At 43.9% G+C, this 23,243-nt stretch overlaps 2 protein-coding genes across 2 annotated transcripts in view; one reads left to right on the top strand and one right to left on the bottom strand.

The window, feature by feature from the left end:
* ttll5 (tubulin tyrosine ligase-like family, member 5) overlaps positions 1–5,276 on the top strand; it is an 88,646-nt gene extending 83,370 nt beyond the window's left edge. The window contains exon 34 of the mRNA XM_045693911.1: positions 2,260–5,276. Coding sequence (XP_045549867.1) covers positions 2,260–2,312 — 53 coding nt within the window. The 3' untranslated portion in view covers positions 2,313–5,276. The remainder of the gene's footprint in view (positions 1–2,259) is intronic.
* Positions 4,560–22,202, bottom strand: LOC106590795 (transforming growth factor beta-3 proprotein). Its single transcript, XM_014181986.2, has 7 exons — positions 21,384–22,202; positions 12,423–12,586; positions 10,763–10,892; positions 10,492–10,599; positions 7,164–7,332; positions 6,395–6,548; positions 4,560–5,682 (listed from the first exon to the last, which is right to left on the bottom strand). The coding sequence occupies exons 1-7, from the start codon at positions 21,727–21,729 to the stop codon at positions 5,524–5,526; spliced, it is 1,230 nt and encodes a 409-aa protein (XP_014037461.1). The 5' UTR covers positions 21,730–22,202; the 3' UTR covers positions 4,560–5,523.
* Between the last annotated feature and the right edge of the window lie 1,041 nt (positions 22,203–23,243).

The following is a 23,243-nucleotide window of genomic DNA, read 5'->3' as shown; positions in this document are numbered from 1 at the left end:
AGTTGGGTGAATTTTGGCCCATTCCTCCTGACAGAGCTGGTGTAACTGAGTCAGGTTTGTAGGCCTCCTTGCTCGCACAAGCTTTTTCAGTTCTGCCCACAAATTTTCTATAGGCTTGAGGTCAGGGCTTTGTGATGGCCACTCCAATACCTTGACTTTGTCCTTAAGCCATTTTTCCACAACTTTGGAAGTATACTTGGGGTCATTGTCCATTTGGAAGACCTATTTGCGACCAAGCTTTAACTTCCTGACTGATGTCTTGAGATGTTGCTTCAATATATCCACATAATTTTCCATCCTCATGCTGCCATCTATTTTGTGAAGTGCACCAGTCCCTCCTGCAGCAAAGCATCCCCACAACATGATGCTGCCACCCCCGTGCTTCACGGTTGGGATAGTGTTCTTTGGCTTGCAAGCCTCCCCCTTTTTCCTCCAAACATAACGATGGTCATTATGGCCAAACAATTCTATTTTTTGGTTCATCAGACCAGCGGACATTCCTCCAAAAATTATGTTTTTTGTCCCTATTTGCAGTTGCAAACCATAGTCTGGCTTTTTTATGGTGGTTTTGGAGCAGTGGCTTCTTCCTTGCTGAGCAGCCTTTCAGGTTGTCGATATAGGATTCGTTTTACTGTGGACATAAATACTTTTGTACCTGTTTTCTCCAGTATCTTCACAAGGTCCTTTGCTGCTGTTCTGGGATTGATTTGTACTTTTCGCACCAAATACATTAATCTGTAGGAGACAGAACACGTCTCCTTCCTGAGCTGTATGACGGCTGCGTGGTCCCATGGTGTTTATACTTGCGTACTATTGTTCAGAAAGATGAACATGGTACCTTCAGGCGTTTGGAAATTGCTCCCAAGGATGAAGCAGACTTGTGGAGGTCTACAATTTTTTTTGAGGTCTTGGCTGATTTCTTTTGATTTTCCCATGATGTGAAGCAAAGAGGCACTGAGTTTGAAGCTAGGCCTTGAAATATATCCACAGGTACACCTCCAATTGACTCAAATTATGTCAATTAGCCTATCAGAAGCTTGTAAAGCCATGACATAATTTTCTGGAATTTTCCAAGCTGTTTAAAGGCACAGTCAACTGAGTGTATGTAAACTTCTGACCCACTGGAATTGTGATACAGTGAAATAATCTGTCTGTAAACAATTGTTGGAAAAATGACTTGTGTCATGCACAAAGTAGATGTCCTAACCGACTTTGTGGAGTGGTTGAAAAATGAGTTTTAATGACTCCAACCAGCGTACAAACTGTTCCTGTAGACTTCCAGTTTTTTTTTTTTTATTTAAACCAGTAAGTTGACTGGGAACACATTCTCATTTACATCAACAACCTGGGGAATAGTTACAGGGGAGAGGATGAATGAGCCAATTGGAAGCTGGGGATGATTAAGTGATTAAGCCATGATGGTATGAGGGTCAGATTGGAAATTTAGCCAGGACACCAGGGTTAGCACCCCTACTCTTACGACAAGTGCCATGGGATCTTTAGTTACCACAGAGTCAGGGCACCCGTTTAACATCCCATCTGAAAGACGGCACCCTGCACAGGGCAATGACCTCAATCACTGCCCTGGGGCATTGGGATATTGTTTAGACCAGAGGAAAGAGTGCCTCCTACTGGCACTCCAACACTACTTCCAGCAGCATCTGGTCTCCCATCCAGGACCAACCCTGCTTAACTTGAGGCAAGCCAGCAGTGGGATGCAGGGTTGTATGCTGCTGGCAGTTATTACGATAACGCTAGTTAGCATATGCACGTGAAACTACCTCTGACTTCCTTCATACTGGACGCAGGGACATAAAAAGTATTTCCATGATGGTATTCTGTTGCAGCTGGCGATATTCATAAAATTCTTATTTTTCACATAAAAATACCACCGAAACGTCTTTTCCCAAAAGATAATAATACAAAAAATTGCAGACCCCTTGGACTACCTCCGCAGACCCCCAGTTTGAAAACCCCTGATCTAGCATAATTTTGCAACCATTAGCAAAATAAATTCCATATAGAACTTTTAAGTTTGGCTCAACTCCTCACACTATTTGTATTTGGCATTGACTCTAAATGCTCTTTTGTGTAAGATACACCAGTCAGCACTATGGAGTACTTTCTTCCCCAGCTTCTGCCCTGACCTGCTCCCACAGTAGTACTGCACACTGAAGATTCGGCCTTGAAAGCACAAGATTCGATGTTCACCCCAATGTAGTTATTTTATTCATCTTAGTTATCTTCTTTCCTCTGCAGGTCTTTCTGGGTACAGCAAACTGTTTCAGGGACAGGGGTCCAAGCTCAGATGACAGCGAGATAACCAGAGAAAGGACGGGAGCTATGGCACACCATCTTGCCGACAGAGGTGTCGCTGCATGTGACCACAGGTGCATGCTGGGTAGGAAACAACTTAAGGATCCCACTGCTGTGACTGTATGTCTGACATCACACCAGGCCCTGTTACTGTTTCTATATGAAGGAGACATGCAAGAGGATAGCCTGCCCTTTCAGGAATCCCTGGGCCTGACGCAGGTCGGGATCTGTTGCACAGGCCAAGACTTTCCAGTGGCTTTCTGTATCACCCCACCCCCCCAGCCCCAACTCCATAACCCTATCGCAGCAGTTGTCATCCCTCATTCTCCCCATGCTGTCTGTCTGTCTATGCCATGGAAAGACTTAAGTGACAGACACCCAGCAACAGCTGGTTCCCACCAGAGGCCCCATGGACACTATCACTGGAGCTCACAGTATAGTCTTAATACATTATAGCAATTACTGTACAGCCAGAGAGATGTGCTTTATCACCCCCTTCTGTCTCATTTTAAAGACATGTTTGCGGTGTATGGAAGTTTGGGTACAAGAGAAACTGCAATTGACCAATATTTTAGAGATTGTCTCAATGATCTTGTTTTACTGAGAAATGAGCAAGTAAAGGAAGTGTTGTCTGGTGAGGCAGGCTTGATGTTGTGCTTGGGAACCAACCATTCCCTCATGAATGAATTTATCAGAGTATCACAAACAGTTGCCAATCCAGTTATTTTTGGTCATTGTTTATGTATACTGAAGGGATTCCTCTCTTTTCATGAAGACTTGTTACATTGGCTAGCAGGACACTTGAATGAGTTGTATTGTTGCCTTTCCAGTTCTCATGTTGGCACTCCCTTGTTTGTCTAGACTCTACAGTAACAGTATATACCAGACTTTTCCCACTATGAACTGTAACGAGGTGTACACCTGTTATACTGCCATTCTTTGTGCGCTCTGGCTTAGTAATGTGCAGTATACTGTTAGACCTGCACAGTAATGTTTTTATCTGGCTTTAACTCAATTGTATGTTACACAATACCTTGCAGTCAGTCGTTTCGGACTGTAATGCAATGACAATGGTGTCCGTTTGTAGTGTGTGTGCTCTTTTACAACCTGAGGGAAAAAGCTATTGAATGTCTGTCTCATGGACCCTGTGCTCAGAGCATGGTGATGAAGGGGCCTACCTATGCAATGCCATCTTTTGTGTAGTAAATGTACTCAACCCTCCTTTCCACAGAGGGTTCTACCTGGAACCCAAAAAGGGTTCTGCTATGGGGACAACCGAAGAACCCTTTTTTCTAAGAGTGTATGCCAGCATGCTGTTATCTCGAGTACAAACTGGGGAAGAACATATGCAGCAGTGGGTTGGGTCATGTATTATTGAAAGGGAATACAAAGTTAGTAGGATATTAATAGCGTTTTGCATGTGTCTCCCCAACTGCTGTATTGTGAGGACCAAACAGTGTGGGAACCATCAGTGACCATTTGCAAGCAAGACCATTAATATCAGTAGCAATATGTTTATTATGCCAGTGTCGTCTATATGTACTGTAAATGGTTGCATTGTGTGTGTGTGTGTGTGTGTGTATATATATTTATTTTTTATTTAAAGAAGGTTGTCAATCAAATCAGTTTCCTGCACCTCTGAAAGTGAACTAGGGCCTAGTTCAATCAGATCCAGCGTTAACTGGCGATAGCCGACACCATCATAGCTGATGTTTTGGCAGGCTCGGAGGTGAAACTGCATTGAGCTGTCAAATCGGTGAGCAGCTGCTCTTGTGGTGATTGTCAGAAAGCCAAACCCGTCCCACTCGCGTTAGAAGTTCAGAATGAGAAAGTGTAGGCTATATAGAAATAGTGACGTTCAAATAGAAATCCTAATTTTGTTTAATGATTTTCAAATCAGCCTAATCGAGGTGTAGACTACATCTCACATTCCAGTGTTTGAACTTGTAAACTAGGCTGCATGGGAATCATTTCAATGCGACTCCGTGCAGCCAATGGCAATGTCCACTTTAGGTATAATTACGGGAGCCGTTGTGTATTTGAGCGCTCTAACGTAGTTCCACCTCCGACACGTCAAAACATCATCTATGCGGATTTTGGCTAAAGAGGATCTGATTGAATCTAGCTCTTTGTCACTAGGATCTCAATATGGATAGCTGTTGAGCTGGGCGTAAATACATAATCATCATTTGTGGGTATCAGTATAAATTATCTAAAGATTTTGAAAAAAATATATACATCTGTTCTTCCAAGACCATTTTTAATTTAAAAAAAAGTGTTTAAGAGTAATAGCAATAAAAACTTTTACAGTTTGATCTAGTGAAGTGTTCACCTAGTGACATACATTGTCTTGTACAACAGAAAAGTCAGCTTCATTTAAGAAAAGAAAATCCAGAAAACATGATTCTGTTGCATAACAGAGGTAAACATAACCATAAAGATACTTTGTTGAATAAAGGTTGTTTTCCAGCATTTTGTATTTTTCCTAAGATTATTAGAGTCCATCAGCATCTGTCCTAGATTAACCAGTGTAGGGAGATATGGTGCACGCTGCGCTAGTTTCCAGCATGGACAGTCTGTTTGTCCTGTGCGTCAAGGCTTTGTGTCAGCCCTCCATTAAAAAGGATGGTTCTCTTTAGGAAACAAAAGCCTGACAGAGCTTTTGCTTTAGCCCCTTTGATTAATTTGCACTGTAAATCCAGGTTCTCAGTGGGTCTCTCTTTTTGACTGCAACTACTATATGTCCTTGAGTAGGCAGTGGTCATGGCTAGAACAGCTTTCGTCTGTTCTTTTCCTCTGAGCAGACAGAGGTTGGCTTTGAATGCCCGTGGTCATATGGCACAAAGCTAAAGGCAGTTCAGAAGGCTGAAATATTGACAAAAAAAATAAGGGAAAACACTTGACATTGAGAATAATTGTTGTTGTTGTTGTAAAAGGCCAATAAAAAAGTTCTGTTGAGATTGCTGGGTCTGGAGTGATGTTTGAAAGTAATTTGGGCACACAGCCTGGGAATTGTGGGTAGAGTGGTGGGCTGCGTCTCTCTCTGCAGGGCCTCTGTGGGCTCGACTAAGGAGGGGGGAGAGTGTTGAGGGTGGACAGGTGTACTCTTGGTGGTGGGACAGACAGCATGCCACCCTCCGCTTCCCCTCCCTCGGTGTAGTGCCGTGTGTGGCCCTGTCAGATCCCAGTGTGCTGGGCCCGGGGCCTTTAGCTACACTTGCAGGACTTGACGATCATGTTGGAGAGCTGCTCCACCTTGGGGGTGCGGCCCACATAGTAGAGGATGGTGAGGGGCTCCAGGTCCTGAGGCACACAGCAGGGAGAGGCAGACGCCTCAGGGTTCAGGGTGTTGTACAGACTCAGCATCTACGGAGGGATGGAGGAAGGGAGGGGACGTCAGGCCAGGTACAATCACTACAAAAATAATTGTTATTCCCTTTCATTTCATTTGGATGAAAAACAAGTTTGATTTTGAAGTTAGACCTTCAATCAGATCAAGCGTTAACTGGCGATAGGCGACACCCGCATAGCTGCTGTTTTGGCGGTGTCGGAGGTGTAACAGAGTTGGCGCTTTCAAATTGGTGAGCAGCTGCTCTTGATCATTGTTACAAAGCCACACCCGTCACACTCGCATTAGAAGTTCAGAATGAAAAAGTGTAGGCTATATAGAAATAATTAAATCATTCAATGAAAAAAATTCAGATTTCGACTCCGTGCAGCCAATTGTAATGTCCACTTTAGGTATAATGCCTGGAGCCACTTGTGGATTTGACAGCACTAACACAGTTCCACCTCCGACAACACCAAAACAACCGTTATGCGGATGTCAGCTAAAGCAGATCTGATTGAATAGAGCCTTAATACTAAGCAATGTGATGATGGGTTGGTATTTGTTCATATTGGCCTGGGAAACCTCAGGCTATCAGATTGTGAGAGTGTGTAGGTGGGTGTTGTCTGTTTAGGTGTGCCAACATACAGTACATGTTTGTAAGTGCCTGCATTCCATTGTGTCATTTAGTGGTAATAATACTTAACACAGGGTAATGAGTGCATTACTGGTGTACAAGCCGTGTCTCACCGAGCTGTGTGTGGTGTCTGCGCTCCTTAAGTAAGGGCAGGGCCCGGAGCAGAAGTTAGCGTAGTATCCCTTAGGCTCGTGGATCCACCTCCAGCCCAGGTGCTGGCGGAAGTCAATGTAGAGGGGTCGTACACAGCAGTTCTCCTCATAGTTACTACAGTAGGCAGGAGAGAGAGATCTTTATGAAGCAATGAAATACTTCACCTGAAGGAGAAATGCTTTATTTCTAGGTTGTGTACATTTCACTACATGCATGCAGTCTGACTGAGCCCTAAGAAGACCACAAATTCCACAGATGTGTGTGTCCTCATTTCCCTCTTGGAGGCAGCCCAGGTGTCTTACTGTTGTCAGTGAGACTGACAGAGAGATTCCAGAGTGGAGAAGAGGGGACCGCATGTAAGAGAGGGGAGGGAGGTAGCTGTCGTACAGGGACAAATCTTGACTTGTATCAGGTTGCTAATGCCTCTGCCATGCTATCTGACGGCAAATTAACCAGCTTATTCCTACGCTCCTCTGCCAAGTGAATTACAAACGAGAGAAGCCACCATTACCATTTGAGATCCAACTTGACCTACTATGTTGCTTACAGGAGTAACCAGGGGCTATTTATCTATTGCACAAAAATGTGGCTACTCATCCTGCAGTAAGTTTTCATCTAAATATATGACATGCACTCAAATCGTTGTTTTTTTGAGCTATGATTTCACAGGTTGACTTTGCACAGCAACTTAGTGATTGAATAAGAAGAGTGAGGTGGTTAGTTACGAACGAGAAGCAGTAGTTGGTGTCCAGGGCTCTCTTGCGTCTGCGGGATGAGGACTGGGTGTCTATCCTATGAGGGGGCAGCATCATGAGGATGAGATGAGGGAAGAGCTGCTCCTTCTGCTTCTTCAGTCTGCCCAGGTCCCAGCGGCTCTCATCGTAGTCACCCTCCACACCTACAGGAGGAAGACACAGGGACATCAGGCGTTAGTACAGAGGTGTCATTAGCGGATGAAACTACGTAGACCAAGACCATTCCATAGGAAAAAAAAGGCATAGATTTGGTAAATCAAGCTGAAGTGCAGTCCTAGTCCATTAGAAAACAAAGTTCAGGTCAATTCAAATGTAGACCCAAGTATTTCAACAGAAATGTTTTGCTAGCACAGACTGGAATATGTTCCGGGAATCCTCCGATGGCATTGAGGAGAACACCACATCAGTCATTGGCTTCATCAATAAGTGCATCGATGATGTCGTCCCCACAGTGACCGTATGTACATACCACAACCAGAAGCCATGGATTACAGGCAACATCCGCACTGAGCTAAAGGCTAGAGCTGCCGCTTTCAAGGAGCGGGACTCTAACCCGGAAGCGTATAAGAAATCCCTCTATGCCCTCCGACGAACCATCAAATAGGCAAAGCGTCAATACAGGACTAAGATTGAATCGTACTAGACCGGATCTGATGCTCGTCGGATGTGGCAGGGCTTGCACGCCATTACAGACTACAAAGGGAAGCACAGCCGAGAGCTGCCCGGTGACACGAGCCTACCAGACGAGCTAAAGTACTTCTATGCTCGCGTCGAGGCAAATAACACTGAAACATGCGTGAGCGCACCAGCTGTACCGGAAGACTGTGTGATCACGCTCTCCGTAGCCAATGTGAGTAAGACCTTTAAACAGGTCAACATTCAAAAGGCCGCAGGACCAGACGGATTACCAAGACGTGTACTGCGAGCATGCGCTGACCAACTGGCAAGTGTCTTCACTGACATTTTCAATCTCTCCCTGTCTGAGTCTGTAATACCAACATGTTTTAAGCAGACCACCATAGTGCCTGTGCCCAAGAACACTAAGGTAACCTGCCTAAATTACTACCGACCCGTATCACTCACGTCTGTAGCCATGAAGTGTGTTGAAAGGCTGGTCATGGCTCACATCAACACCGTTATCCCAGAAACCCTAGACCCACTCCAATTTGCATACCGCCCCAACAGATCCACAGATGATGCAATCTCTATTGCACTCCACACTGCCCTTTCCCACCTGGACAAAAGGAACACCTATGTGAAAATGCTATTCATTGACTACAGCTCAGCGTTCAACACCATAGTGCCCTCAAAGCTCATCAATAAGCTAAGGACTCTGGGACTAAACACCTGCCTCTGCAACTGGATCTTGGACTTCCTGATGGGCCGCCCCCAGGTGGTAACACATCCGCCACGCTGGTCCTCAACACAAGCCCCTCAGGGGTGCGTGCTCAGTCCCCTCCTGTACTCCCTGTTATGACTGCACGGCCAGGCACAACTCGAACATCATCATTCAGTTTGCCGACTACAGTGGTAGGCCTGATCACAGACAATGACGAGACAGCCTATAGGGAAGAGGTCAGAGACCTGGCCCTGTGGTGCCAGGACAACAACCTGTCCCTCAACGTGATCAAGACAAAGGAGATGATTGTGGACTACAGGAAAAAGAGGACCAAGCATGCTCCCATTCTCATCGATGGGGCTGCAGTGGAGCAGGTTGAGAGCTTCAAGTTCCTTGGTGTCCACTTCACCAACAAACTAACATGGTCCAATCCCATCAAGACAGTCGTGAAGAGGGCAAGATAAAACCTATTCCTCCTCTGGAGACTGCAAAGATTTGGCATGTGTCTTCAGATCCTCAAAAGGTTCTACAGCTGCACCATCGAGAGCATCCTGACTGGTTGCATCACTGCCTGGTATGGCAACTGCTCGGCCTCCGACCGTAAGGCACTACAGAGGGTAGTGCAAACGGCCCAGTACATCACTGGGGCCAAGCTTCCTGCTATCCAGGAACTCTATACCAGGCGGTGTCAGAGGAAGGCCCTAAAAATTGTCAAAGACTCTAGCCACCCTAGTAATACACTTTTCTCTGCTACCGTACGGCAAGCGGTACCGGAGCACCAAGTCTAAGTCCAAGAGGCTTCTAAACAGCTTCTACCCACAAGCCATGCAACTCCTGAACACCTAATCAAATGGCTACCCAGACTATTTGCATTGCCCCCCCCCTCTCTCTTTTACTCCGTTGCTACTCTCTGTCATCATCTATGCATAGTCACTTTAATAACTCTACCTACATGTACATATTATCTCAACTAACCGGTGCCCCCGCACATTGACTCTGTACCAGTACCCCCCGTATATAGTCTCGCTATTGTTATTTTACTGCTGCTCTTTAATTACTTGTTACTTTTATTTCTTATTCTTATGTGATTTTTTAAACTGCATTGTTAGCTAGGGGCGCGTAAGTAAGAATTTCACTGTAAGGTCTACACCTGTTGTATTCGGCGCATGTGACTAATAACATTTGATTTGATTTGAGAACCCTGCCCCTCAGCTCAGGAATGGGGTATGTCTGAGTCAGTTATACAGAATTAGAATTCACCACTGCTGTTTTTGTCATAGTACTTTCTGTAATGTCTTAAAAGCATTGTCTCCACTGGTAAGAGGCTGGACTTTAGGCATCACCTACTCAGCCCCACTCCTCCTCCTCTCTCTGCTCTCACTCTTCCTCGTCCACCAGTCAGAGCTGATCCCTCTGTCGTCCCCCTGGGTTAGTGTCTGCTCATCCAATCTGCCCCTGATAGCAAAAGCAGTAGAGATCTCAGGAGAGACCTTGCCGGTGGATTTGGAGCCCCTCTTTAATTCGGGGCCAAGCGTCTGAGTGCCGTGGTAGCACATTCTTTGTGGCCAAGCCAGTCAGGGGAGCATTCCCAGGACCAGGGACCCGGAGGCCCCAATGCTAAGTGAGATACCAGACCAATTGTATTCCCATGATCTGTCGCTCTCTCCCTCTTTCTCTCCTCTTTCTTTCCTCTCTAGTCCTTTTGTCTCATCTTTTTTCCTTTCTCTCTCTCTCTGCCTTTCTCACTCCCTTTCTCTCACCTCATTCTCTCTCTGAGAGGAAAACCATCATCTTCACAAAAGAAAGCCATATAAGTATCAACCATTGAGGCCCATGTTCACTGGTCTTTTTCTAAATCAGAGCTCATATGGATAGAAAGAGGGGCTGTGTTGAGCAGTGGAAAAGCCAAAAAGGAGGAATCAAATGGTTGGTTTCTTAAATGCAGCACCTCATATCATTTTACCTTTGAACTTGACTTGTAGCACCTCATTGACGTTTTCAATAATGTCACCGTTGGTGTTGAAGGTGTGGCAGGGGCAGTGCACACTGATCTCCAGGCCCAGGTTGGTCTCTGAGGGGAAGAAGAGAGCAAGGCAATATGAGGAAGTGGTATTTTCCTTGAGACCATTTTCCTTTGTCCAAATGAAATTGAGTTTCCAAATACCTTTTGGCTCGTGCTTTGATATGCAACACATGGTATGAGACCGGGAACATTAGGGCTTTGGCCCACTCACCTCGGTACATAAGCCATTCCCTGACTGTGTCTGTGACATCGAAGGAGACCCACTCTGGCGTTCCTTTGGTCAGGACGTTCTTGCCCCCGATGTAGCGCTGCTTAGCTATGTGGTCGTCTGGCCGCAGGATCTGCCAGCCAGAGGTAAGAGAGTGACCCAGCTGCATATACTCTCTCTCCCACACACACCCACACACACCAGACGGCAACCCAGCCAGCGCTGTCTGAGCCAGACGCTCTAGGATGCCCTGGGCCAAACGTCTTCTCCTCATGGAAAATGTGACTCCCTGTGTTGATATCCCCATTTTGCAAGTTAATGCCTGTGTGTAGCCCTACTGCCAATGAAGAACCTGGCTGTCCCTCCATTTGCACTTCAAACTTAAATTGGGCTCTCAACATTTTTGGTTTCCTAACACTGGTCTAGTCAGGATGAGGCACTGCAAATGTTGCTAGAGCCGCCATTGTTTCAGATCTCTGAGTGTCTCTGATTATGTGCTGTATACCAGCATGGACGTATACTTTGTCTCCAATTGCCGGACTAAGGTCTGGATTCAATCCATATCGCCGAAGTATCGCGAAAGATCCGCGTTATAGCTAGATTGAAATGTAAATGCAACATAGCCATGGGAAGTAGGGGTGCTGAGAGTGCTGCAGCACCCCTTGATAATAAATAAATAAATAATAATAGTAATTTAAAAAAACGGTAAACACTACATATGTCCGTTCAATTGGAAATTACTTTTACATTTTAAGCGGCGATCTTTCGCGATACGGATTGAATCCAGCCCTAAGGCATAGGATTTAGGGATCCACACTTTAAATAACGCCTAAGCTTTCTGTGAACGATAAGTGTTATCTCCAGAAAGAGGCCAGTGAAGTGGGGGGCTCAGCACCACAGCAGGCTAGATAAACAGGTTCCTGAACATTGTCAGTTTCTAATCCGGTTTCCTGTGGGAACAGGGGACCCAGCAAGAGAGCACGGCCAGCACCAGGGCCTGCCAATCAGCTCCCGACTAATGTGTGGGGGCGAGCAGCTCTATTTACTCCCCCAGTGCAGCGGCTGACCCTGCCTCTATCTCCTCTGGGCTCCTGGAAACAATCTGGGGACCTGACAGCCAGTCTGAGCTGAGCTTGGCCCTGGCCAGAGAGTAGCCTGCCTCCGAGGCGGTATGCAGGCTGGAGACGCTCGTCTCCCTGGCAGGAAATGTTGGAACCTGATCATAGCTCCCAGTCTCTCACGGGAGATTAATGAGGAAACAAAAATACATCCCATCCACCCCACCCACATACAATCCACGGACACACACACACACACACCACTCAGAAACACATACACACCTCCTAAAATATACAAATACAGGTGCAGATGTCTGAATCTCTTGTTGAAAACATCTAACTGAAAAAAAGGGTGGTTGGACAAAAGCTCTGAGATTGACAGCTGTGAAAGGAGCGATTGCAAAATGGTAATCTAGAGTTTCTCAGAGTCTGCTGTAGCACGCTCTGAATTGTGTGCAAATGTACTTGACTTGAGGCACATGGAATAATGATAATCACTTAAAGACAGGGGGAGTTAGGGGCCCTGATATAAATGTTTTCTTCTTTCCATGTAGACTGACTTCACTGTCCCATGTGTATTGAGACATTTTATTACGTTCACACACCTGGTAGAGCTCAATCCGTTGCTCGTTCCTCTTGGCACTAGAGTTGGGGACACGAAGGGCTCGGAACTCGGCTCTGAAGAGGTTGGTGGAGTTCTTCTCCATGGCGGAAACGTTGAAGCGGAATACCTTGGAAGTGATGCCCTTGGGGCAGTAGGGAAGGTCATCTGCAGGGCAGGACACAGAGACAAAGTGACTCACCTTAAAACACAACTCTAATGATGCCATCCTCACTGCTTCCACACAGCAGGATTATGACAAAAGTCTTCACTCTTGGTACACAGCCTAAGCTGTGTTTATCTCTATATCTTCTGTATTTCATAGTTCGACATTCCAAACGAATGTCCTTTAAAACAGAAAAAATACACTTAACCATTCTCCAACTATTGCCAGTGAATAAAATGAAGCCTTGGGCCATCTGTTTATGCTTTGTGCAGTCCGAGTTAGCAACAAGTTGAAGTCATGAAATGAAAACCAAATGTCCCATGTGTTGGTGGAACTGAACAGGCTGGGCTGAGATGGCAGTGTGCTCCTCCTCCCTGCCTCCTGCTCCAGAGCTCGTTCAGAAGCCTAGCGTTCCCTAGAACAACCAACCAGTTTAGCTCAGTTCAGCTCACAACATGTGCAATCACATGCAGGTAGATACAGAACACTAGCTCAATCAATGTGTTGTTTGTAAAGGAGAGAGTCCTTCAGTGGACTGTTTGTCAGGGGGGCTGATTGTATAACTGAGAGAAACACCTTAAGGTTATTTTAACCATCAATTGGAAGGGGAACCAGTCCTGTCAACCTGTGTGGTGTGGTTGTGTAAGGCACACCGTGAACCCAGCTACAGTAGTACAGTACAGTAGTTATAGTAACAGCCACAGAACACTTCTCGATGGGCCCCTTCTGAAATACTTCCTGTTGCACTGCCCAGTCAAGGAAGCTTTTATTTTTTTCCAACCCTAATACCATTGAATCGTTTATTATTTTAACAGGCCGAGCGCATGCAGCGCTGAGCAAAACAAGCACACGGCAAGCATTTTACGAGCCAAGTGGAAACACTCATTTACAGCCAAGCCATTGCTAATTTATAACCCCAAGCCTGAGCTTTAATAGAGACCCTGTGATTCACTGGTGATGGTTAACAAGGATATCGCACCTTTGGTTGACATGAATCTAGATATGTTTATAACAATGGAGAAGGATGTTTTTGTATAATGCATTGTGAGCTCACACATCTACCTAAACTCCCTATGATCCATAATCCTATTTCACAGCGGTTTAGCCATTCTCTCATATTTCCATGGACTATTTTATTTTTAAGTCCCCCTATTTATATGTGACCTTTTCAGTCTTTAGACTCTTCACCCCTAGTCAAATATCTGTCCTGTGCTTTCTCACAATCTATAAGGGCTCAATAGCCCTGTACTCCCTTGGCCTGTCTCACTACCCCCCTTCTCTCTCTCTCTCTCATCTCTCTTGTCCCTCTGCCTCCCCCACAGAAGGTGGAAAGGCCCACTTCAAGAGCAGATTTGAAATTCTAATCAAGTCTTTGGTTTCCTTTTGGATTACCTCATTTTTCCCATTGCAATGGTTTTAGGTGGATTTCACATTATGGCTTATTATTGCCAAGGGTCTGAAGGTAATTTGTTCCATGGCTGTGAGTGTAAGAGATTGCCAGCATAATTAGAGTGAAATACACAGCAGACTAATTTACAGTCTCTTTTCTCTCCATTATCAGATCTGGTTCTAAGGCCAGCAGCGTGAGCATGCTGACATCAGCGGGATCTTGACCTGAACCTTATCTGAAGCAACCAAAACATGTCCCAAAGAGCTTCTATGGCCCCTCAAAATAGTTTATTTGTCAATGCAACAAACTTTTATTATATTGTAGTCCTTCCCATTTCTCAAGGTTGTTAACCTTTCTTTTGAGATTCATTGTGAATATGCTGAAAATAGTCAGTTTTGTGGTGAAAGAAAGCTGTCCAAATGTGGCTTTGTTTGCAAATATAATACATGTAATAAATCCTGTGTGTAATGGCACAAACAGGTATTGCACACTAAGCACTATGTAAAATTGTGTATCTACACGGTAACTACTATGTAATTACAAGGTTTTCATGGCATTTCATATGAAGTGGTACAAATACCTCTCCCACTTTTCCGAAGGGACTGAAAATGGGGTCCTGCTTTTTGTAACCTTTCTCTTATGTGGCAGTGTGTCTGCAATGACTTCCATGGACTGTGGGGCTGAGGAGTACCCCTGCACATTGAATAAGGTACTGGCACTGACCTGTATATACTTCCATTCTGGTGTTCTTTAACGCTCATCGTAGGTTTTTATTCTTGCTTTTATTTGTTGTGATATTTCCTATTATTATCTATATTATTATTATTATTATTATCTTTATCTATATTTATTATGATCTATATTATTATTGTTATTATCACTGCATTGTTTGGAAAGAGCTCTCAAGGTAAGAATTTCACTGTACTGTTTTACACCTGTTGTATCCTGTGCACGTGGCGAATAAACTTTGAAACTTGAAAGCGGAGTATTTGTAGTCAAAATGTTGAGCAGTTGACCAGATATTCATGTTCTAGATCAATAACCTGCCTGGTCAATAGAAGAATTTTAGGCGAGGGTTACAATAGTAGTGAAATCTTCCACACAGGAGCATCTAGGGACAGAATAGCTCTGTTCTAAAGCTTCTCATAAAGCTTCCACCCTAGACAGACACTGGTCCCCCTCCGCCCCCTTCCCCCTCCGCCCTCACCTCATTACTTCCTGTGTCTGGGATGCCCCACCATGCTAGCTCCTCTCCTCTCCCTGCCCTGGTAGGTGACATCACACAGAAGCTCCCATCAAACACTCCCAGCAATCAGCATGTTCCCAGTGCCCAAAGGGCCGGCCGTGATGTCAGTCTCGCCAAAGCTATGTTAAGGTAAACAAAGGAAATGGGAAGCATAGAAAGCAGGTGCTGGCCAGCTGCTGAGGAGTCTGGACCTCGTTTACCAGTGAAAAAATGGCAACGGCGCTGCAAAAGCTGGTATTCTAATGTCTAATAACTAATGTTATTAGACTAATCTGGCTTATCCAGAAGGCCACACATATGGCATTTTTTCAACTTACAGTTTTATCTTTATCTAACATGTCAATAAAATAATATAGCTATCTCCAGATGAATAAACGTTATAATTTGAGCAGTAAATTCTAATCCAATTACAATTCACACTTTTGCGAAACAAATTACTACATATGAATGAATGGTCATTATCAATAAAAACATACCTGCCATGATCACCTGTCTGTGCTACTGTCATTTAAACAACACTCTAGTGTGGACCAAGCCATTCCTCAGACCAAGCCATTCCTCAGACCAAGACATTTCCAGTACTCCTGTCCTGAGTAAGTCTCTACACATGGAGCCCTGTGGCTGACTGTTAAGATGAGATAATGTGATGGAGTTCTCTGCTGAAGTAAGACAGCTTTTTTCCACTTGATCAAGGATGGGGGATGGGGGGGGGGCTGTCTTTCGGAATGGACCAGAGAAGTCTGTTTGCTTGGGATGACGTCACCTTTCTACAATTCCATATATCAGGAACACTGCTGTTCTCAGCTCCGGCACACATCTTTCTTCTTCCCTCCCAATGCTGAATCAATGACTGCCGTATGCCAAAACACTCACTGCATGCTTTTCTTCTAAATAAACCTGGCTCCGCCTAATTTGCAGCAATGAGAGCCAATACGTGGTATTCTTAGATGGTTCAGTGGTAGTCTTTGGACAGACTTACTATGCCAAATGTCAACATAAAGACAGTGAATGAGTGCTAATATATATGGAGGAGTGAGTACAACTGGAGTTCAGTACCCAAACCAAACCTAGGACTGGGTGCTGTGGATTATGGAGAAGCTTGGACCTTGTGGCGTTAGTTTGGCTCCTCTACCAGTGTTCACCAAATGGCTCCCATCTGCACTTGTCTTATCCACAGCTTTACTGGAAAACACTGTTTATATTCAGAGACACCTAACTAATGGTACCATGAGTATTTTGGCAAATTACTCTAGTTATTAAAGCATATGAGTCTGGGAGGAAAAGTCTCTTCGTCTTACACTCAGCCCTGTAACTGAGTAATAAAAAGAGTGAAAAAGCACCAATCTGACAATAATCCAAGACATTCCCACCTTCCAAAAAGAGTGTATGTAAAACCCATTAGACTATGGAAATGGAATGAAAATATGTCTTGCTGTATTACTGTGGTGATAGACATTACGCTCACTGATACTGAAACAGGCCCTACTTCTTATGAAAATTACATAATGGAAATTGAAGGGAAGAGAAAGGTGATTATTCATCAACACTGCAGGCCTTGTTATTGAGGGGACAACACTCTCCCTCCCTCCCTTACAGTCTACTCTAGAGGGTGAATCTGGATGTGAACAAAGAACAGGATTAAACAAAGAAAAAACAACAGGGACAGAAAAGTGCATTGTAGGCTACATTTAGGTAAATGTACGAGATTAATGGAATTAGTCTTGTTCAATGGCCAATGAGTGACAACCAGGGCCAGCTCTAGCCTTTGGGGGCCCTAAACAAGATTAGGTTGGGGGCCATGTTATGCCATGTTAATGATATTGTAATCATGGCTGAATACCGACTGGGCATGCAGGGCATGTGCCCGGGGCCCTGACCTCCAGAGGGCCCTGATTGATTGATTGTTAGTCACTCTGACTACAAGTTTAGATAACTGGCTAGACTAATTTACCAATCTAAAAATCATTAGGTGACATGGCTAATTGAGTGACTCTCAGTAACCAGATTTACATCCAACCTTTTTATGTGAGTAAAGTACATGTCGGATAAACATGTAATGACAGGCCCGATGGAAACAGAAACATTTTCAGTAAACTTTCCAAATGTTGTCAAAACAAAATACACTAGACAAGGTGAGATCTTTTTGGGTCTGTAAAATGAATTATGCGAGAAATGTTGGTTGAAACGCTTTTATGCGCAAATATTTATATAATAGGGTGGCAGGTAGCCTAGTGGTTAGAATGTTGGACTAGTAACCGAAAGGTTACAAGATTGAATCCCTGAGCTAACAAGGTAAAAATCTGTTGTTCTGGCCCTGAACAAGGCAGTTTAACCCACTGTTCCTAGGCCGTCATTGAAAATAAGAATTTGTTCTTAACTGACTTGCCTAGTTAAATAAAGGTAAAATAAAAATGAACCATCATCATATTGATGTAAACTTGGAGTCACGCGATGACATGACATGTTGTGTGGTCCTCCCACTACAACTTGTTGGGAAGGCATGCAGTTTATTAAACTACAGAGTTATGATGAACTTCGCAGGGTGGTGAAAGTGCAATGTGATGAGCTTGATGCTCCTGTCTAATAAAAATCTAGGGTCTTATCCTGGTGACCTGATAATCAATGCTTGGCTGCCGTTTGAAAAATAAAAATAATCTCACTCTTTTGTCAATATAATCTCATCATGTAGGCTATACGTGTACTCTAGCCAGCAGTGTGCAGAAAGCTCTGTTGGCTAGAGCGCACGTGAAAATACCAGAGAGGCACACGCTTTTTGATGTTATTTTTTTAATGTGCACTACGTCATCACGCACAGCCTTTTATCTGCAAAAAGTCAATTTGATGGGAACACATCTCTGGTGGGATACATTGTTTTTATGCAGATCTTAGAATATTTAAAAAATCTGCATTAAAAACAATATATCCCACCAGAGATGTGTTTGCATCAAATTAACTCTCAACTGTTAGTTGAGAACCCGACCCTGACTGAGTCACTAATATATATATATATATATATATATATATATATATATATATATTTTTTTTTTTTTTTTAATAAATAAAATAAAAGTTGGTCGGGGCCCCCTAGCAGCCGTGGGCCCTAAGCGACCACTTATGTCACTTATGCCTGGAGCCAGCCCTTGTGACAACTGTGGCCACTATGCCCTGTTTATTTACTTTGATCATGACAGTGTCATGACAGAGTGATGTGACTAGGGCTCCTGGCTATAATGCAGCCCAGAGCCCACGCACCAGACCTCTGTTTGTTTTGTGGCCTCTGGATACCTCTGACCAAGATGGTTGTAGTAGTGACTATTTTGAGAGTCAGAAGCACTCAGGAAACAGATTTGACACGGGGGGCTTGAGCTGTTGCCAGAGGAAGCTCTGTTCAATGTCATTGAATAGCTTTAAACACCTGTTGATTATAAAGAAGTAACATGATGCAATGATCCAGCATCTGAACAGTGAATAGACCTCCAAGTCTTCCACTTAGTAAACAATTCCCCTCCAGACAATACACTGCAAAAGAGGGAGATGGTCCAATGAACTTCACTCCGATTAGACTGGAACAATCAATTGTGGTCTATTTATACAGGAAATGACTACTAGGATGAGCAAGGCAATTTTGTTCTAGTGCACAAGCCAATTTGCAGCTGAATTAGCTACGTTTGAACTTCTAAATAGTGCTAATAAAGAAAACAGTGGTGAGGTGAACACAATGCATGATAAAACAATGCTCTTAGAATCCCAAAAGTTTTGGGAACAAATAATATCTGGAGTTGGGAAAAAACTGTAATTGGTGCAGTGGTTGAAGGGATGCTAAAATCGCTAGAGTGCCTGAAGAAAGTGTTCCAATGGAATGTCTCAGACGGTCGTGTGCTGGGTCAGCTATTGGGAGTTCCCATGGCTTTTATGTGAGGTATGAGGGAGGAATGGCGCTCACGCCAATTAGACTGTTTGCTTTGCCCTCTCCGTTTGTCGCGCTCTTTCCACTGCGCAGGGATGCGACCGTGCGTTAACGTTATGTCGGTCAATTCCTCTGTAGGCGGAGCAAGGGTGTTTTTGCGTTATTTCGTGCGTTATTTCATTAGTACAATTTGTTAACGTTGTCTCCACGTTTTTACAGTAGGTATTAGCCTATGCTGCAGATCTACGGGTGCTTTTATAGATCAGTTCAGCTGGAAATGGAACATATGGCAGTTGTATAAATGCCATAAAATAAATCACAGACACTGCTTGCATTGCACACTGACAAACTGGACACAGGGGGCTTAACTCTGCAGGGGAGTCAGAAGAATGACATTTTGAAAAGGGGAGTAATACATATGGGTTTTCTTCAGTTCTCAATGAAAAAGTTGCTTTAGGCTATACTGATCTTTCATACTACATTTTTATTTATTGGAGAGGTATGCTCCTCTATTAGTTTCAATTATTTATATGGAAAACCACCAGAGATTGATATTACATCTGCATGAGATGTTTGAATGAAATCAACTATATGTAGGCTACTTTCCTGATGCTTTAAGCACTGCATTTGTGAACATTAAGACACATAAATTAATAAAGAGGGAGCCAGAGATCAAGATATAGCTTAACCAGAAGAACAAACCTGTTCCAACCCGAACCGACCCTCCTCCTCCTCCCACTGCCCGCTGATGCTGGCCTTCGCAGATTCTGCCATTAAGCTCTTGAAGTTGCCGGTATGAGGCTACACCAGCGGTCAGCAACCTTTTCCATTTGGAGTGCCAAGTTATCGTACCATTTCTACTGATCTGGTGCCAGATTTTCGTGGAACAGTTTCATTTCATTTATAATAGTCTTTATATCTCAAAATCAATGTAATGTGGTTAATCAAAATTATATCAAAATAAAAATGATACAAATCTAAAGTAACTTCTATTGCCATTGCCAATATGTAAAAAATACCCTACATAAAGCCAACAAATAAAAACATTGCAGCCCGCAGGTAGAAAATATCCTGATAAAACTAAACATCCTATCAATCACGTATGCATTGCCTGTCTGCAAGGAACTTGAAACAGTGTATCAAAACGTTTGTGACCAGCCAGAAGCTTGTGCTAGCAAACTTGCAACATTGTATAAAATATTCTGGGCCTTCAAGAGTTTGCTGCGCCAGTGAACTCCAGACAGACACAGCTGTAGGCTATTTGCGCAAGGGATAAGAAGTAATCAGGTAGGCCTTTTTGATGATATTTCCACCGGGCCAGAGCGTGATCCCTTTCATGCTGAGTGGTAATTGAAAGGGAGAGAGCTGGAAAGATGTTTCAAATAGGCTGTGTTGAGGAACTATTGTCATTATCAATGGATGTAAAAACAGGCTTCGTTTACTTGCCTTTTGAGGCGAAGAAAAAAATGACTTTGAGAAGCTCCACAATGATGGTGAGTTAAGACAATCAGAAATAAAGCATCAGGAAAGTAGCCTAGTATCAGATCCCCAAATGGGCACATTTATAAGCCTACATTTGTGTGCAGGCTGCGTAATCAGGTGCGTGTCCTTACTCAAGATTGACAGGAGAGTAACAAACAAAAGACAATGAATAAAATGACAACTCATAAATGGAATGAAATAAACCAAAACGTTTACCCCACAAGTGTAGCCTAGGTTGTGCACTCTGCAAACAACGTGTCCACTCCTACAATGACAACCGTAAGATTGTTATAATTATAATATATTGAATGCATTAACAAAAATGACCGTAACCAAACAAACATTGTAGATTCGAAATGGTCATTAATGGTAAATGGTAATCTGGTGATACTGGTGGGCAATCCCCACAGCCTCTGTCTTTGGATAAGTCTACTCAGACAGGCGTGAATCAGACAGGTGTCTCGTGTGAGATAGAGATATATATATATATGCCACTGCTCGACCCAAAAAAATATCGGTGGAGCAAACAATCGACCAGTTGACTAAATGGGATCATCCCTAATTTGCTACCATTTCACCTATTCCGCCCCAGCCATTACCACGAGCCTGTCCTCCTCAATTAAGGTACCACCAACCTCCTGTGAATAGAAGCCACCGTGGCAACACGATCAGCTGTTGGTAGGATCATGATTTCACAAAACGAACAAAGCGCATGGATAGAAAAGTGGCCTTCATGCGTAAAACGCGTAAAATAGATACATTAACAGCACTTACTGTTTTCTGGTGGTCCATTAATCATATTGAACTTGTAAATCTCTTTGGCGTAATATTCAGTCTCCGTGTTATCCTGTCCACAACTTTGCTGTCTGTCTCTCCCCAACTCCTCGATCAGCTCCTTCGTACTGTTATAGAGCGCCAGCACCTGAAACGGTACCTGATTCGGACCCAATGTTTGCGGCGGGCTGGTCAGTCGAAGTTTACTGAGAATCTGTCCTCGGATTGCCTCTACTCTCTTTTTCTTTATGTGGTCTATGTCCACAGTGGTGCAAGTGGATAGTGACAAAGTCATGGTCACACAGTTCAACAAGAGGAAAAACAGAAGTGCTTTACCCAAATGCATATTTCTATCTGCCCTTGCTTAGCTAATAAACTGATGAAATATAAGGAAGTATGGTAAAGGGGCAACAGAAAAAGACAATTATTTGGACTAAATTCCTGATGAAATGTTATCCTCTCTTTCTTTGCATTCAGGAGGTCAATGAGTCCTTTCCCCCGAGGAAACCCATCTTGTCAATATAGGGCTAGTGTCATCTGGGTGCTATCCGGGTGTCCATTCCAAGAATAGTCCAGATCATTCTTGAAAATTATCTTTATCTTATCTGAGACCCCTTTTCACTCAATCTGTCGTCTTTCTATTCTTCCTTCAAATGTTGTGTCACACCCTTGACATCTTCCGTTTTCCCTCGTCATTCGTTCATCATGACAAAATGTACTTTCTCCATTGCATTTTTTTCTTTTCCATCAACGTTTGCTGGTGTAAGGTCAGTGCCGCTCTCCCTCACGCTCCTGTCCTCTTTGCGCAACAGTCTTGTACTCAATGGGCGCGCTGTGATTTCACTGATACTTTATAGTAAGTGGTAGTTGTGACGTCTGAGAAGGAGGGACTGCAGATTATCATTCCACAGGGACATTTCTGGGAGCGCATTTCACCCTCTATGATGTCTGTCTATTTGGAGCCATGTATTATAGATACATAAACAACTTGTTTGTGATTGTCCTATACAGTATTTAATCAATGTATACAGATAATAGCCTACGTGGGCACGTCAGGTCACAAAATAGTTTGGATCACACAAGAGCAATGGACATTTTTAAGAAGTGACCGTCTGCCTCCTAGTGGATATAGGAAGCTAATGTGGAAGACATGATCTACTGCATATGACTTGATATTCAGAGAATAATTTAGTGATATAATGACCCTACTGTAAAATAAACAACTGCCACCCTTAACATAGAGCTCCAGTCAGTTTTATAATGGGTAACTAGCAATAGGCTGGTGCTAAATATCTCAAAAACTAAAAGCAGATTTTTTTCACTGGCTTAACTGTAAAGGGGTCCTATGTGTGGCTGGTGTAGAGGGTCAGGCACAGGACAGCAGATATGAGTAATCAACGTACTTTTACTCAAAATGTTAAATATACAAAGTAACAAATACACGCAAACCATGACAGACCGAAAATACAATAAACAATCACTCACATAAACCTGTGAGGGAACAGAGGGTTAAATAATGAAACAGTAATTGTGGGATTGAAATCAGGTGTGTAAAACAAAGACAAGAAAAATGGAAAATGAAAAGTGGATCGGCGGTGGCTAGAAGGCCGGTGACGTCGACCGCCGCCCGAACAAGGAGAGGGACCGACTTTGGCGGAAGTCGTGACAGTACCCCCCCCTTGACGCGCGGCTTCAGCAGCACGCCGACAGGAGGACGAGGCGCAGGGCAATCCGGATGGAGACGGTGAAAATCCCGCAGCAATGAAGGGTCCAGGACGTCGACCACCGGCACTCAGCATCTCTCCTCCGGACCGTATCCCTCCCACTCCACGAGGTACTGAAGGCCCCTCGCACGACGCC

The sequence above is a fragment of the Salmo salar genome, chromosome ssa01 (assembly GCF_905237065.1).
Source record: "Salmo salar chromosome ssa01, Ssal_v3.1, whole genome shotgun sequence".
NCBI lineage: Eukaryota > Metazoa > Chordata > Actinopteri > Salmoniformes > Salmonidae > Salmo > Salmo salar.
The sequence above is the reverse complement of the archived record's forward strand: the minus strand, read 5'-3'. Positions and strand labels throughout refer to the sequence as shown.

Coding starts and splice junctions, on each gene's coding strand:
- LOC106590795 (XM_014181986.2), bottom strand. CDS start 21,729: ATGCATTTGGGTAAAGCACTTCTGTTTTTCCTCTTGTTGAACTGTGTG. Junction 12,587..21,383: donor TAATGGACCACCAGAAAACA/GTAAGTGCTGTT, acceptor CCTGCCCTGCAG/ATGACCTTCCCTACTGCCCC. Junction 6,549..7,163: donor GACACCAACTACTGCTTCTC/GTTCGTAACTAA, acceptor TGCCTACTGTAG/TAACTATGAGGAGAACTGCT.